Source organism: Triticum aestivum, chromosome 3D (genome assembly GCF_018294505.1).
Source record: "Triticum aestivum cultivar Chinese Spring chromosome 3D, IWGSC CS RefSeq v2.1, whole genome shotgun sequence".
NCBI classification, from domain to species: domain Eukaryota; kingdom Viridiplantae; phylum Streptophyta; class Magnoliopsida; order Poales; family Poaceae; genus Triticum; species Triticum aestivum.
The window spans coordinates 329,956,407-329,971,491 of record NC_057802.1 but is presented as its reverse complement, the minus strand read 5'-3'; the positions used below and the strand labels follow the sequence as shown (position 1 = coordinate 329,971,491).

Sequence of the window (15,085 nt, the reverse complement as noted above, 5' to 3'; positions counted from 1 at the left end):
TACATACAAAAGGAAAATTGCAATTGAACAAACTATAACTCCCCTACTCCTCGTCAGAAAGAAGTCCCTGACGCTTTTGTCGCAGCTGTGGGCACTTGGCCATCAATGGCGAGGCGAATATAGGGCATCTCCTTGTCGCCAGGGGTCCACCGTAAAGAGTTGCTCTTGCTTGACGTCACATAGACGGATCTCACGACGGTATGTTGTCACCATATGCTTAGACTAAAGGGACCCCGGGATGGAACGGTTCTTCGCGAGAGGGTGCAATCGATGACGAACTTGGCAAGGGCGACATGCGGCACCATACCATGAATGCATGTGGGCAAACTGATGAGCTCCACGATAGACTGCTTGATTTTCTATGGGTTCATACCGTGAGCTCGACATGATAGACTTGTACGAGCGATCCTAAATCGTCCCAAATTTAGGCTGGGTTTGAAGAATGCTGGACAACCCATACATTCAGGGTTAAAAGTAGAAGCACCGGTTGAAGAATGTTTTTCTGTCCGGACCCCTGTCCAGCCTATACGTCAGACAAAAGGGAAACAGAAGGTCTGATTAAAAATGGACTGAGCCACACACCCATCAAAATAAAGCCCAAAGATAACAAGTTAACAACAATAAAAATTCAAACTCTTTTTTGACCGCAATAGCCAGTGGACGTTCTTTGGGAGCATGGCATTTCCAAACGTTTTCCATAGCAAGTTCTTCAAACACACACGAGAATTTCTTCAGAAACACATGACAAATTCTGCAAAAGAAGGATTTTGCTTGAAATTTGCCGTGTTCGCTTAAAGGAATTGCCATGTTCCCGCAACATAAAATACCGTGAAAAACATTTGCAAACTCATACATGCGAATGTTCGTTGAATATCATTAGCATTTTTTTACTTGTTATCCAAGAACTCAGACTATTCAAATTACGGTAAAAAATAGAATTGTTGTGCAGACAATGCATGTCTGCACGATGGTCAACCAACCGTATGCTGCACTTTGATACATGCATGAATGGACTGATATATGGGGCGTGTTTGGTAGCCGTAGTGACTGGGCCTGGCTAGCTCAAGCCTGGCTCACATGAGGTTGGTTGAGCAAATGTAGCCTCTAAACCAACATCTGCAACCTGTTTGGTTGCTCGCATTTAGTTCTCATGCACTAGGAGCTAGCTTTGCACATGGTGTTTGGTTGCCCGCTTGTGTACGCGCGAACACAAGGCCTGGTGTTTGGTTGCATGCAACCCCTGTTGTCTGATAACCTCTTCGGTGCGGTGCTGAGGTTACCAACACACAACGCCATTAGGTAGAACACACACAACAGAACATAGTAGTACTAAGCAGTTATAAATATTGTGCCACACATAAACGAACAAGTTCAAACGCAAATCAGTTTGATATTAAACTAAAGCAACTGGAGCATACGAGGGGCTGTACTAGGCATTGACGACGAAGGCGTCATCGTGCCTCCCGCACCTGATCACCACTTGGCATTGAAGACGATGACCTTCAACATGTCGGGAGTCGGCAGCTTGAAGGTCACCATGAAGCCTATCTTGATATGATGGATGGCGGCGAAGGTGGCCCAACCCTGATCGAGAGTGACCCTGCCGTTCAATAGCCGGATAGTGACCCTCCAGAAGCAGTTGGTGTTCGTCTGCAGTTTGAACTCCCGCGACACTTACAGGAAGTGCCTCATGAAGTCCAACGACATAGGTATGACCTCGAGCTGGGAGGCCATGATCACCTTGCAGAAGGTGGTTGGCCCTCCCACCTCATGGTAGTGGCCATAGTTCCGGCACTTGCAAGTGGGGGGCACGCCGTCGTCCGTGCCCGGGCTCTGGACGGGCATCACCTCAGAGGGCGGCACATCGTCCTTGCCCCTGCCCTGCTCCGTCGATGGCACCACCTCCTTTCCCTTGTTCTCCATGTCGATCTGCATTATGAAGAGTTTCAAAGGCTGGGTGACCATCTGCATTATGAACGTTGCAACACCGCCATTAAAACCTATGCTCGCGTGCCCCTTTATTAACCCACCTTGCCGCTCACCACTTACCCAGTCTCTCGCTCTTCCTCCAACCTAATGCCATGAACCCCAACCCCAACCCAACCCAAACCCCAATGCCAACCCCTTCCCTTGGGGCATTGGATGGAGGGATTTCTTCCTAGGTTGCTCGCTGGGTGACCGCACCGGTAGTCATGGCGATGTTATGGTCGCTTCTACGGTGTTTACTTCGATTCCCCGTGCCCCTAACGCGGATCGAATCGAAACTCAAATCGAATGCGATGTAGTAGGCGAGGAGGGGGAAAATAGCTTACCACCCTTGCCGAAGTGCTGCTGCAGATGCCAGTCAAGGTGGCAGGAGGTCGACTTGCTGTTCTTTGATCTGCTGCACGCCGCCGCCGTCGGTGAGAGTGGGGAGAGGAGAGAGCGAGCGATGAGGGTAATAACTGCCGGCGCTTCGGAAAGCAAAGCGGCTTCTTGAGGGTGGCTCGCGTGCAGCCCCCGTCGCCCACGTGCCTCACTCGGGCCCGACTCGCGAGAAACTGCCGATTCAATCGTAATTCGCGGGACTGGCTCGAGGGTGCTTTAAAGTTCGTGCGATACAGGCTGAACAGTGTATCCAGGCCAACCAAACAGTCAAAACTCTTCTCACCCGGGCCTGGTTCGGACTTATACGGATAATCAAACACGCCCATAATATTATGCAGGAATCATCATGCACACAATGTTGTGTGCATAGCAGTGCTAAAAAAACTCGGACTCTTCAGACACTTGCAAGCCAAAAACTCCTTGGCCACGGAGGTCCCAAAGTCCCAACACCCGCACGCACCATCCAAAGTCCAAACGCCCCACCCCCATCCCCACGCGCAGTCTGATCCGATCCTATCGGCCGGAGTGAGGCAGATTTAAATGTTTTTCTAAAATATCCCTACCGCAGACGGGCCCACTCGCCCCCTCCGACCTGGTCTTTAAATGCGCTGGCAAAGTTACTCACTCCGTTCTCTCACCTCCCCGAGTCACCACAGCCGCCGCCTACCCCACCAACCTGCCCCGACCCGCTCCCGACCTCCGAGGCAATCAGCGTCCGCCGCGGCCGCCATGGCGTTCGAGAAGATCAAGGTCGCCAACCCTATCGTCGAGATGGACGGTCAGATCCCGCTCCCGCTCCCACTCCCCGGCAGATCTATCTCCGCCGTTCCCTTGCCGATATAAACGATGCCTCTGCTGAATTTTGTATTCTGGTCGGGGTGATGCCGGGAGATCTGAGAGATGTAGCCGTCGTTCTGCCCCTCCTTTATTCCAATCTTAACTGTTGGGCTCAGGTGCCTCTGATCTATCTCCGTAGTTGGATCGCCGCCGTGGTGTCAGAGATCGGATTTAGAACGTAGATGGCGAGATAATTGCACATGCATGACACCTTGGGTACGAACATGATTGTCTATTGACAGTGGGAAGGTGCAGGGTTGGGCGTACTCTGCTGGTGAAATAGTTCTGTCTGACGTATAACTACTGGATCTCGTCTTTGAAATCTATTTTCAGAAACCGTAACCTTAAGTGTTTTTTGACACGATTGCTCACGCTTTCGGTCCAATCGTAGCCAGTGCTTCATGCCTGCATCGCATGTTGCATTGGGTAGCTCGTTTTTTTTTGGGAAAGAAAATGATGTCGAACTTTCGGTTTAAGCAATAAATTTGTTCACAAAATAATACTAATATTTGTAGTTTTTTTCATCTTATGTAATCAATTGATTTGTTGGTCCGCTGTCGTGCTGATGTCCTGTTTTTTTACCTATAGGCGATGAGATGACCAGAGTATTCTGGCAGTCTATCAAGGACAAGGTAGTCAATAAGCAACAGCTCTGACAAATCTGATCCGCTTGGGCCATTGTGTGTGTGTGGTTCTTGTTTTCCATATGCTGTCAGGCTGATTGTTTCGTTTGTTTCAGCTTATCTTCCCATTTTTGGACTTGGACATTAAGTACTTTGACTTGGGAGTTCTACACCGTGATGCAACTGATGACAAGGTTACAGTGGAGGCTGCAGAGGCTACTCTCAAGTAAGAAGTTTTGAATAATTTGAGTTTGTGCTGATGTTATGCTTGGGTTCAAGTAAAAATATGGTTGCTGTGATCACACCATTTCAAGCGATTTATGTAGCCTGCAATTTGTGTGTCCTGTTTTTTAATCATTAGTAGTTTTGTTGCGGTATATTTCCCTACGAATTTTGAGTACTATGATTGATGTTCTTAATTATTCAAATATTATTAACAACGAGGGAGATATCATTTCACTAGTCTTGTTGATTAGTTGTATCATTTTCATATCTTTGAAACTAGCTAGTTTTGTCAGAAGTATTTGACCATATATAACTTTAGCATATTCTTATGACTTTGTTGTCCTATAGTGCTGTTCTAATTCAATGTTATTTTCAGGTACAATGTGGCTATTAAATGTGCAACCATTACTCCAGGTATATTTCACTCAAGCTTATGCAGCTCAATTATTTGTTCTTCATATTGTTGAAGCACTAGCACTATTTGATGATATTTTCTCTCTAATATCTGGTTACTTCACCATGACAGATGAAGATCGGGTTAAGGAGTTCAACCTAAAACAAATGTGGAGGAGCCCAAATGGCACAATTAGGAACATTATAAATGGTAAGCTCCTGCTGTATTTCAATATAATGGACATATTAGGTTTTCGCTAAAAAAATGAACGTAGTTAGGTTGTTGACATTTCTCTTACACTTGTTACCTGCAGGCACCGTGTTCAGAGAGCCAATTATATGCAAGAATGTCCCAAAGCTTGTTCCAGGTAAGCAGGATTAAAACTACTACTCCCTCCGATTCATATTACCTGCCCCTGCTTTAGTACAACTTTGTACTACTAAAGCAGTGACAAATAATATGGATCGGAGGGAGTGCATACTTTTTTTTCTAACGTGAACACATTTTGAAATGCAAAATTTCCTTGCTAAACTGTTTCTTTGGTGTAATCAGGATGGACTAAGCCCATCTGCATTGGAAGGCATGCTTTCGGTGATCAGTACAGAGCAACTGATGCCGTTCTCAAGGGACCTGGCAAACTCAGACTAGTTTTCGGTACGGTTGCATAATCACTCCACTTAAAATTTAAGTATGAAAGAATGAAGTCTTTGTAGTTCTATATTTTCACGTATGATTGTCTTGTTTGTTCAGAGAACTGGTGCTAGCAAACCCTGATATTCTTTGCCTTTTTGTTTCTTTGGTCTACTGGCAGAGGGAAAAGACGAGACGGTTGACCTTGAGGTTTTTAACTTCACTGGTGCTGGAGGAGTCGCCATGGCTATGTACAACACAGATGAGGTACTGCTATGCCTGGACTGGTTTCTGCAATTACAAACAATATTTGCATTTTGGTGTAAAATCCAGACATCTAATTAATTAATTATTGTGTACAGTCAATTCGAGGTTTTGCTGAAGCTTCTATGGCAATCGCTTATGAGAAGAAATGGCCATTGTACCTTAGCACAAAAAACACAATCCTTAAGAAATATGATGGCAGGTAGTTCATAGCTACACTTAAATATTAGTTAAGGCCTGTTCCGAGACAATTAGATCAGGCTAAATATACTTTTATTGTGTAGGTTCAAGGACATTTTCCAGGAGATCTATGAAGCTGGCTGGAAATCCAAATATGAGGCTGCTGGAATATGGTACGTTTTGAATCATTCTTGCTTCGAGCTCTTTTGGAATCTTTTGTCAAAGTATGTCATGAGTTGCTTTTTGGTAGGTATGAACATCGTCTCATCGATGACATGGTTGCCTATGCACTTAAGAGCGAAGGAGGCTATGTTTGGGCTTGCAAGAACTATGACGGAGATGTGCAGAGTGATTTCTTAGCTCAAGGTCACAACACTGCAACTTTTGAGTCTCTGCATAAAATATTCAGAAAATGTATCTTTTTTTCCCGTGCTCAATAACCAATGCTGAAGTGTATGTGCAGGTTTTGGCTCTTTGGGCTTGATGACGTCAGTATTGGTATGTATTTTCTCATTACTAATGTTCTTGAATCTTGACTAAATCTTGGGTGTTATCTCTAGTGTGAAAAGCCTTTACTTTGGTCATATCCATGTCAGTACTTCTAAATATATATTGAGAATATTTGTTAGGTTGTGCTAATTCCTTTTGATATTTATAGATGTGCCCTGATGGTAAAACCATCGAAGCTGAAGCTGCCCATGGCACAGTTACCCGCCATTTCCGTGTTCACCAGAAAGGTGGTGAAACCAGCACAAACAGCATTGCTTCAATCTTTGCTTGGACAAGAGGACTTGCACACAGGTACACCTAGTACTTCTATATCTCTACCGGTGCCAGTGTGCAACCTTTTGTGATAACCATGTATACGAGGGTAATTTCCACTTTGTTCAGTTATACTGTATCAGTGACAGCATACCTTTTTCTGGTGTGACCAAAATAGTAATTAAGACAAGTATATTGGTGCCTATAATTATTACTCTAGTGGACTTTGCTTTTTAGCTGATTCTCCCATGTCCACACTGCAGGGCAAAGCTAGACGAGAATGCTAGACTTCTTGAATTTGCACAGAAACTTGAGGAAGCGTGCGTCGGAACTGTGGAGTCTGGGAAGATGACCAAGGACCTTGCACTCCTTGTCCATGGATCCTCAAAGTATGTTATGCTGTTCAGCTTTCCCTCTACTGTATTTTTCTCTATTATTACCCTGAATTCATAATTGATAATCTGATATCTCATTGTGCTCTTTCGTTTTCAGAGTTACAAGAAGCGATTACCTGAACACTGAAGAGTTCATTGACGCTGTTGCTGCTGAGCTCAAATCAAGACTGTGAAAGACCTCTTCCACTTCAATGCTTGAATAGTCATTACTCATCGATTCAAGTCATTTTGGTTATGTCGCCATTACCTGTCATGCTTTCATTGTGAACAGAACGAGCTTTTACTGCACCATCGCATATTATTGTCAAACATGCAAGCGATTCTGTAGATGCTGATGTTATGTAAGTGGGGCTCACAATAAAGGACATATAGAACCATTATTCACATCTGATGATTGTGTCATGTCTAACCAGCAGCTTCTACATTTGAATGGAGATGCATAGTTTGCTCGTTTAATTTGCTTGGTAGTTTGCCCTTTTTTTAGGAGAGCAGGAAAAATCCTGCTACTTACTAGAAAAGAGTTCTGGCTGCCAGCGTTTTTTTTAAACAAGTCGAGTTTGAAACCAATTTTGCTAGTCTCAGTTGATTGAGAATTTTCTCAGTCGATGCTATATTCGTTTGATCTTGTGGATCCGTGCAAAATTATCTTTTTAGTTTTTTTTATATACTACTCCCTTCGTCCCATAATATAAGAACGTTTTTAACACTTGTGTAGTGTCAAAAACGTTCTTATATTGTGGGACGGAGGGAGTATCTCACTTGACTGAGATTTGGTTAAATCTCAATCGATGATCTAGCCACACTCAAATTGAATGTTTGCTAGTTTTTTTTTTGAACTCAAATAATTTCATAGATTAGCAGCATCGCACATGTAGAACCTTACATTGCAGAACAAAAGAAAGTTCAACTGCTGCTGCATTAAGGCAAGAAACCATTGCCCGAACCTAAACATTTAAACTTGTAAGAAAAGTTTTGACTTCTGATTGCTAATCTAACTTGGTGTGTGATCGGAAGTTGTAGCTCCTATTGATATGATAAATTCTTGTAGCATCAAAGGCTAAATAAGCTGTTATGCATGCAAGCTGTGGCCTTAGTGTCCAATGACCTGGAGCAAGAATGGGCTTGCTTTGGCTTGGATAGCTGATGTCGTCGGTGGGGAGACGGCCCAGATGCACAGTTATGAACACTGTTGTTTTCCTGCAAACTGTATAAATGTACCTAAACCTGCTACAGTTGGCTGATCTGTATAAACAATGGTACCTGAAAAAGATGAGATGTCCATGATTGTTTCCCTAGGAGATGGTATCAATTGCATTCTCAAGTGATCCTGGCTTTGCAAAAGGGCCTCCTCATGCACTGCTTTGTCAGTTCCAGTCGAGTTGACTACTTTGTAGTCTCACTGACTGCCGAGATGGACAACTGTGAATAATGTTGATTTCCTGCAACCTGTATAAATATACTTAAACTTGCTGCAATTGGCTGATCTTCAAGTCCTGGACTCCAGGCTGCATCTGTATAAACAATGGTACCCGAAAAGATGAGATGTCCATGATTGTTTCCCCAGGAGATGGTATCAATTGCATTCTCAAGTGATCCCGTCTTTGCAAAAGGGCCTCCTCATGCACTGCCGGTTCCTTGCATGATCGTCATTGATGCTGCAAATACCTGGGAAGGAGGCCTTGTAGTCCCGCAAAAGCGATTGTCGTTTTGAGATTTCCAAAGACACCACAGGAAGGTATACAGTGAGACAACATTTATTTGTGGATGATTGAAAGTGTGAAGGGCTTGGATCATTTGTGAAACTGAACTATTATGTTGGGCAATGAAATAGTTTTAATAAACCATGGGAAACTATACCAAGCTGCTTTTGCAAAAGGGCATATGAAAAAAAATGCATTTCATCTTCAGTATTTCCACAAGTTGTGTAGTTTTCACTAATAAATTCAGAGTAAGTACCCGCCCTTTTACCTGTAGCAAGTGCATTCCTAAGAAGTCTCCAAGCAAAGGTTTGGACTCTTGGAGCCATATGTTTCTCTTTCGATACCTGGTTGAGCAATGCTGTAATCTGTGGTGGTATAGTTTTTGGTCTCTGTTTTGAAGGAAGTATGCACTTTTGGAAGAGAATAGACCTGTAGGAGTTAGCTTCCAAACAACAATGTCTTGGCTAGCAGTACAGACAATCGGAGTGTGAATTATTGAATCAACTATAACAAGAGAAAATAACATATTAATTAGATTAACATTCCAAACTTTTCGTCCAGGAATCTAGAGGTCCATAATTTGAGCAGGGTAATTAAAAGGATGGGGTTGTATGATGAGGTTATCATAGATGTTTTCCCAACCTTCAAACCAAGGGGTGCTCCACAATGAACTATTGCCATCTACAATTTCATAAATATATGCTGAAATGAGAAGAGGCCTTACCTTCAAAATTACAGTCCAGAAAGCAGAATTCAGAGTGTTAGAGCATCTCCAGCCGCGCCCCCCTAGGCCCCCCCGGCCACTTTTTCGGCGCCGGCACCAAAAAAGCCCCAGTCGCGCCCCCAGGACGACGAAAAGCGCCGGTTCGGCCCTTTTTTCCGCCCACGGTCTCAGGCCGAACCCGACGCACTAGGGGGCAATCGGGGGCTCCGGCGCAAGGGAAAAGCGCGGCTGGCCCCACCGTCAGGTGAAAAGTCAGGATTTTCTTCCCCGACTCGCCTCCCAACCCCCGCGCCCTCGGCCGCCACTAGCTATATCCCGGCGCCGCCCGCCGCCCTTCACCGCTAGATAGCCATTCCCCGCCGGAAAAATAGCAGAAGTTCGCCGCGGCAGCCCCTCCAACAGCAGCTGGGCGTTTTCGGCCGCCGTTTCTGGCCGCGGAGGGGCAGTTTAGTGGCGGGTGCACGCCCACCGGGCGCAAGGTGTTCGGCGATTTGCCTGCCTCGGCGATGGACTCGGATGATGAGGAAGCGCTCGCCACGCTGCTGGAGGAGGAAGCCGAGGCCGACGTCCAGGAAGAAGAGCACCTCATGGTGCTCGCCGCCCTCGCCCAGCTGCTGGCGAGCAACGAAAAGCCGCGGCGAGGTGGCTCGGCGCCGGGGCGGGTGAAAGCAAAGAACCGGCATCGACTCGAAGGGTACTGCATGCTCTACTCCGACTACTTCGCCGATGCTCCACTTCACGGCGACAAAACATTTCGGTGCCGTTATCGGATGAGCCGAAAGCTCTTCCTCAGGATTGTGAATTCCATCCTGGAGTTCGACAACTACTTCAAGTGCAAGATGGATTGCACCGGCAAACTTGGATTCACCTCGATCCAGAAGTGCACGACAGCGATGAGGATGCTTGCATATGGAGCTCCCGGTGATTCACTCGGTGACTATGGGCGCATGGCCGAGTCCACCAGCATAGAGTGTTTCTAAAAGTTCTGTCGGGCAGCGGTGGCAGTGTTTGGACCGCAATACTTGAGAACACCCAATGCGGAAGACACTGCTCGGATCCTAGCACAGAATGCAGCAAGAGGATTTCCTGGGATGCTTGGAAGCATCGACTGCATGCATTGGAAATAGAAGAATTGCCCATTTGCTTGGCAGGGGATGTACAAAGGCGCCAAAGGCGGTTGCAGTGTGGTACTTGAGGCGGTGGCCACACAGGACCTCTGGATTTGGCACTCCTTCGTTGGTATGCCAGGAACTCACAATGACATCAACGTGCTGCAGTGCTCTCTTGTCTTTGCCAAGCTTGTTGAAGGTCATTCTCCTCCGGTGAACTTCGAGATCAATGGGCGGCACTACAACAAGGGGTACTACCTAGCTGATGGCATCTATCCGAGATGGTCTACATTTGTGAAGACTATCTCAAACGTTGTGCCAGGAGGCAAGAAGTCCCACTTTGCCAAGGTGCAGGAGGCTTGCCGGAAGGATGTCGAGCGAGCATTTGGTGTGCTCCAATCTCGATTTGCTGTTGTCCGATACCCTGCTCAGACCTGGTCGAAAGATCAAATGTGGGAGATCATGACTTGCTGTGTCATCTTGCACAACATGATCATCGAGAGCGAGCAAGAAGACCCAGTGTTTGACACTGAACCATACTACAGGCAGGGTCCTCTAGCCGAAGTTGATCACCAGCTACCGGCAACCTGGACTGCCTACCTCAGTATGCGTCAGGAGATCCGAGACCCACAGGTGCATCACCAGCTGCAGCATGATCTGGTGGAGAACCTATGGAGGCTCAAGGGCGACGCCGGGCGCGACGTGTGATGAAATATGAGTTTTTATTTGTTGAACTATATAATTTGTATTGAACTATTTGTTGTTGTACTATTTTGTTGAAGTATTTGATTTTTCTGTGATAAAAAATATTTATGTTGGTAATTGAACGCCGAGCCACGGCGAACCACGCCGAATATGGGCATATTCTCGCCCATATGGGCCCTTTATTCGCTGAAAGGGGGCTGAAAAGTGGGCCAATATCGGCGCCTGGGGGCAACCTGGGGGCGACGACTGGGCGCAAAACCGCCCCCAGCGCCGATTGTATCGCCGGCTCGCCCCCAGGGGGCGATTTTTATGCGTCCTGGGGGGGCCAACGGCTGGAGATGCTCTTAGGCTTTGCCCTCCAAATAGTTGTGTCATGATGTTGGGAAACGTAGTAGAAAATGATTTTTTTTGCCGTACGATCACCCAGGAACAATATGAAGATGCATCTAAGGTTTGGATCAACGATCGTTGCCGACTCCGTAGTGCAGCAGAAGTAGACGAGACGGTGTAGATCGTACTTGAAGTCCCTCGAACCGTAGATGAACGATCCCTCAAACTGCTCATGAACTGTCCCTTGAATGGAAGACCGAAAGCATGGCCTCTCCACAGATTGCAAGCATAAAGTCTTCATCATCCGGCAGCGCTTCGCCGTCCAGAGCTAATCGTCGCCGCAGAAATAGAGGGAGAAGAAGAGAACCACACAGGGTTTCTCTATTATGATGATTTAGAGAAAACTAACACTAGATCTAGTCTAGATCAAAGTAGACGAGAACTAGATCAAGAGAGAACTTGAGGAGCTTCAAAACCTATGTTCTAGGGGCTAGCCCTACCCCTCTATTTATATGTTGAGCCTTGGGGTCGTAACTTGGGGAGAGGGCCTCCCCAAAGTCGGTTTGGAACGCAAGGAAAATGAAGGAAATATGCCCTAGAGACAATAATAAAGTTATTATTTATTTCCTTATTTCATGATAAATGTTTATTATTCATGCTAGAATTGTATTAACCGGAAACATGATACATGTGTGAATACATAGACAAACAGAGTGTCACTAGTATGCCTCTACTTGACTAGCTCGTTGATCAAAGATGGTTATGTTTCCTAGCCATAGACATGAGTTGTCATTTGATTAATGGGATCACATCATTAGGAGAATGATGTGATTGACTTGACCCATTCCGTTAGCTTAGCATTTGATCATTTAGTATGTTGCTATTGCTTTCTTCATGACTTATACATGATTCTATGACTATGAGATTATGCAACTCCCGTTTACCGGAGGAACACTTTGTGTGCTATCAAATGTCACAACGTAACTGGGTGATTATAAAGGTACTCTACAGGTGTCTCCGAAGATACTTGCTGGATTGGCGTATTTCGAGATTAGGATTTGTCACTCCGATTGTCAGAGAGATATCTCTGGGCCCACTCGGTAATGCACATCACTATAAGCCTTGCAAGCATTGCAACTAATGAGTTAGTTGCGGGATGATGTATTACGGAACGAGTAAAGAGACTTGCCGGTAATGAGATTGAACTAGGTATTGAGATACCGACGATCGAATCTCGGGCAAGTAACATACCGATGACAAAGGGAACAACGTATGTTGTTATGCGGTTTGAACGATAAAGATCTTCGTAGAATATGTGGGAGCCAATATGAGCATCCAGGTTCCACTATTGGTTATTGACCGGAGACGTGTCTCGGTCATGTCTACATAGTTCTCGAACCCGTAGGGTCCGCACGCTTAAAGTTAGATGCCGATCATATTATGAGTTTTGTGTTTTGATGTACCAAAGGTAGTTCGGAGTCCCGGATGAGATCGGGGACATGACGAGGAGTCTCGAAATGGTCGAGACGTAAAGATCGATATATTGGACGACTATATTCGGACATCGGAAAGGTTCCGAGTGGTTCGGGTATTTTTCGGAGTACCGGGGAGTTACGGGAATACGGGGGAAGAAGTATATGGGCCTTATTGGGCTTTAGGGGATAGAGAGAGGCAGGCCGCGCGTCCCCCCAATGACTAGTCCGAATTGGACTATGGGGAGGGGCGGCGCCCCCTCCTTCCTTCTCTTCCCTCCCCCCTTCCTTGTCTCCTACTCCTACTACTTGGAAGGGGAGGAATCCTACTCTTGGTGGGAGTAGGACTCCTCCAGGGTGCGCCATAGGGGCCGGCCCTCTCCCCCTCCTCCACTCCTTTATATACGGGGGAGGGGGGTGTCGGTGTCAAAACCGGCGGATCTCGGGTAGGGGGTCCCGAACTGTGCGTCTAAGGCGGATGGTAACAGGAGGCGGGGGACACAATGTTTACCCAGGTTCGGGCCCTCTCGATGGAGGTAATTCCCTACTTCCTGCTTGATTGATCTTGATGATATGAGTATTACAATAGTTGATCTACCATAAGATCGTAGAGGCTAAACCCTAGAAGCTAGCCTATGATTATCATTGTTGTTGTCCTACGGACTAAACCCTCTGGTTTATATAGACACCGGAGGGGGCTAGGGTTACACAGAGTCGGTTACAAGGGAGGAGATCTACATATCCGAATTGCCAAGCTTGCCTTCCACGCAAAGGAGAGTCCCATCCAGACACGGGACGAAGTCTTCAATCTTATATCTTCATAGTCCAACAGTCCGGCCAAAGTATATAGTCCGGCTGTCCGAGGACCCCCTAATCCAGGACTCCCTCAGGGGGCACCCCATAGACACAACAATTGATCCATTGGATCTCTTAGCTGTGTGCGGTGCCCCCTCCACCATAATCCACCTCGGTCATATCATAGCGGTGCTTAGGCGAAGCCCTGTGTCGGTAGAACATCATCATCGTAACCACGCCGTCGTGCTGACGGAACTCTCCCTCAAAGCTCGGCTGGATCGGAGTTTGAGGGACGTCATCGAGTTGAACGTGTGCTGAACTCGGAGGTGCCGTGCATTTGGTACTTGATCGGTTGGATCGTGAAGACGTACGACTACATCAACCGCGTTGTGCTAATGCTTCCGCTTTCGGTCTACGAGGGTACGTGGACACACTCTCCCCTCTCGTTGCTATGCATCACCATGATCTTGCGTGTGCGTAGGATTTTTTTTGAAATTAGTACATTCCCCAACAGTGGCATCCAAGCCAGGTTTTATGCGTAGATGTTATATGCACGAGTAGAACACAAGTGAGTTGTGGGCGATACAAGTCATACTGCTTACCAGCATGTCATAATTTGGTTCAGCGGTATTGTTGGATGAAGCGGCCCAGACCGACATTACGCGTACGCTTACGCGAGACTGGTTCTACCGACGTGCTTTGCACACAGGTGGCTGGCGGGGGTCAGTTTCTCCAACTTTAGTTGAACCGAGTGTGGCTACGCCCAGTCCTTGAGAAGGTTAAAACAACACTAACTTGACGAACTATCATTGTGGTTTTGATGCATAGGTAAGAACGGTTCTTGCTCAGCCCGTAGCAGCCACGTAAAACTTGCAACAACAAAGTAGAGGACGTCTAACTTGTTTTTGCAGGGCATGTTGTGATGTGATATGGTCAAGGCATGATGCTATATTTTATTGTATGAGATGATCATGTTTTGTAACCGAGTTATCGGCAACTGGCAGGAGCCATATGGTTGTCGCTTTATTGTATGCAATGCAATCACCCTATAATGCTTTACTTTATCACTAAGCGGTAGCGATAGTCGTGGAAGCAATAGTTGGCGAGACGACAACGATGCTACAATGGAGATCAAGGTGTCACGCCGGTGACGATGGTGATCATGACGGTGCTTCGGAGATGGAGATCACAAGCACAAGATGATGATGGCCACATCATATCACTTATATTGATTGCATGTGATGTTTATCCTTTATGCATCTTATTTTGCTTTGGTTGACGGTAGCATTATAAGATGATCTCTCACTAAATTTCAAGATAAAAGTGTTCTCCCTGAGTATGCACCGTTGCCAAAGTTCGTCGTGCCGAGACACCACGTGATGATCGGGTGTGATAAGCTCTACGTTCATCTACAACGGGTGCAAGCCAGTTTTGCACACGCAGAATACTCGGGTTAAACTTGACGAGCCTAGCATATGCAGATATGGCCTCGGAACACTGAGACCGAAAGGTCGAGCGTGAATCATATAGTAGATATGATCAACATACTGATGTTCACCATTGAAAACTACTC

General features: G+C 46.2%; 1 protein-coding gene across 1 annotated transcript; it reads left to right on the top strand.

Moving 5' to 3' along the window:
* The first annotated feature begins 2,925 nt into the window (after window positions 1-2,925).
* Window positions 2,926-7,065, top strand: LOC123078694 (cytosolic isocitrate dehydrogenase [NADP]). Its single transcript, XM_044501283.1, has 15 exons — window positions 2,926-3,145; window positions 3,793-3,836; window positions 3,944-4,053; window positions 4,429-4,466; window positions 4,579-4,656; window positions 4,760-4,813; window positions 4,999-5,100; window positions 5,258-5,343; window positions 5,439-5,542; window positions 5,625-5,693; window positions 5,771-5,886; window positions 5,984-6,018; window positions 6,179-6,321; window positions 6,546-6,671; window positions 6,775-7,065. The coding sequence occupies exons 1-15, from the start codon at window positions 2,971-2,973 to the stop codon at window positions 6,848-6,850; spliced, it is 1,356 nt and encodes a 451-aa protein (XP_044357218.1). The 5' UTR covers window positions 2,926-2,970; the 3' UTR covers window positions 6,851-7,065.
* The last annotated feature ends 8,020 nt before the right edge of the window (window positions 7,066-15,085 follow it).

Coding starts and splice junctions, on each gene's coding strand:
- LOC123078694 (XM_044501283.1), top strand. CDS start 2,971: ATGCGCTGGCAAAGTTACTCACTCCGTTCTCTCACCTCCCCGAGTCAC. Junction 3,837..3,943: donor GGCAGTCTATCAAGGACAAG/GTAGTCAATAAG, acceptor CGTTTGTTTCAG/CTTATCTTCCCATTTTTGGA. Junction 6,672..6,774: donor CTTGTCCATGGATCCTCAAA/GTATGTTATGCT, acceptor TTTCGTTTTCAG/AGTTACAAGAAGCGATTACC.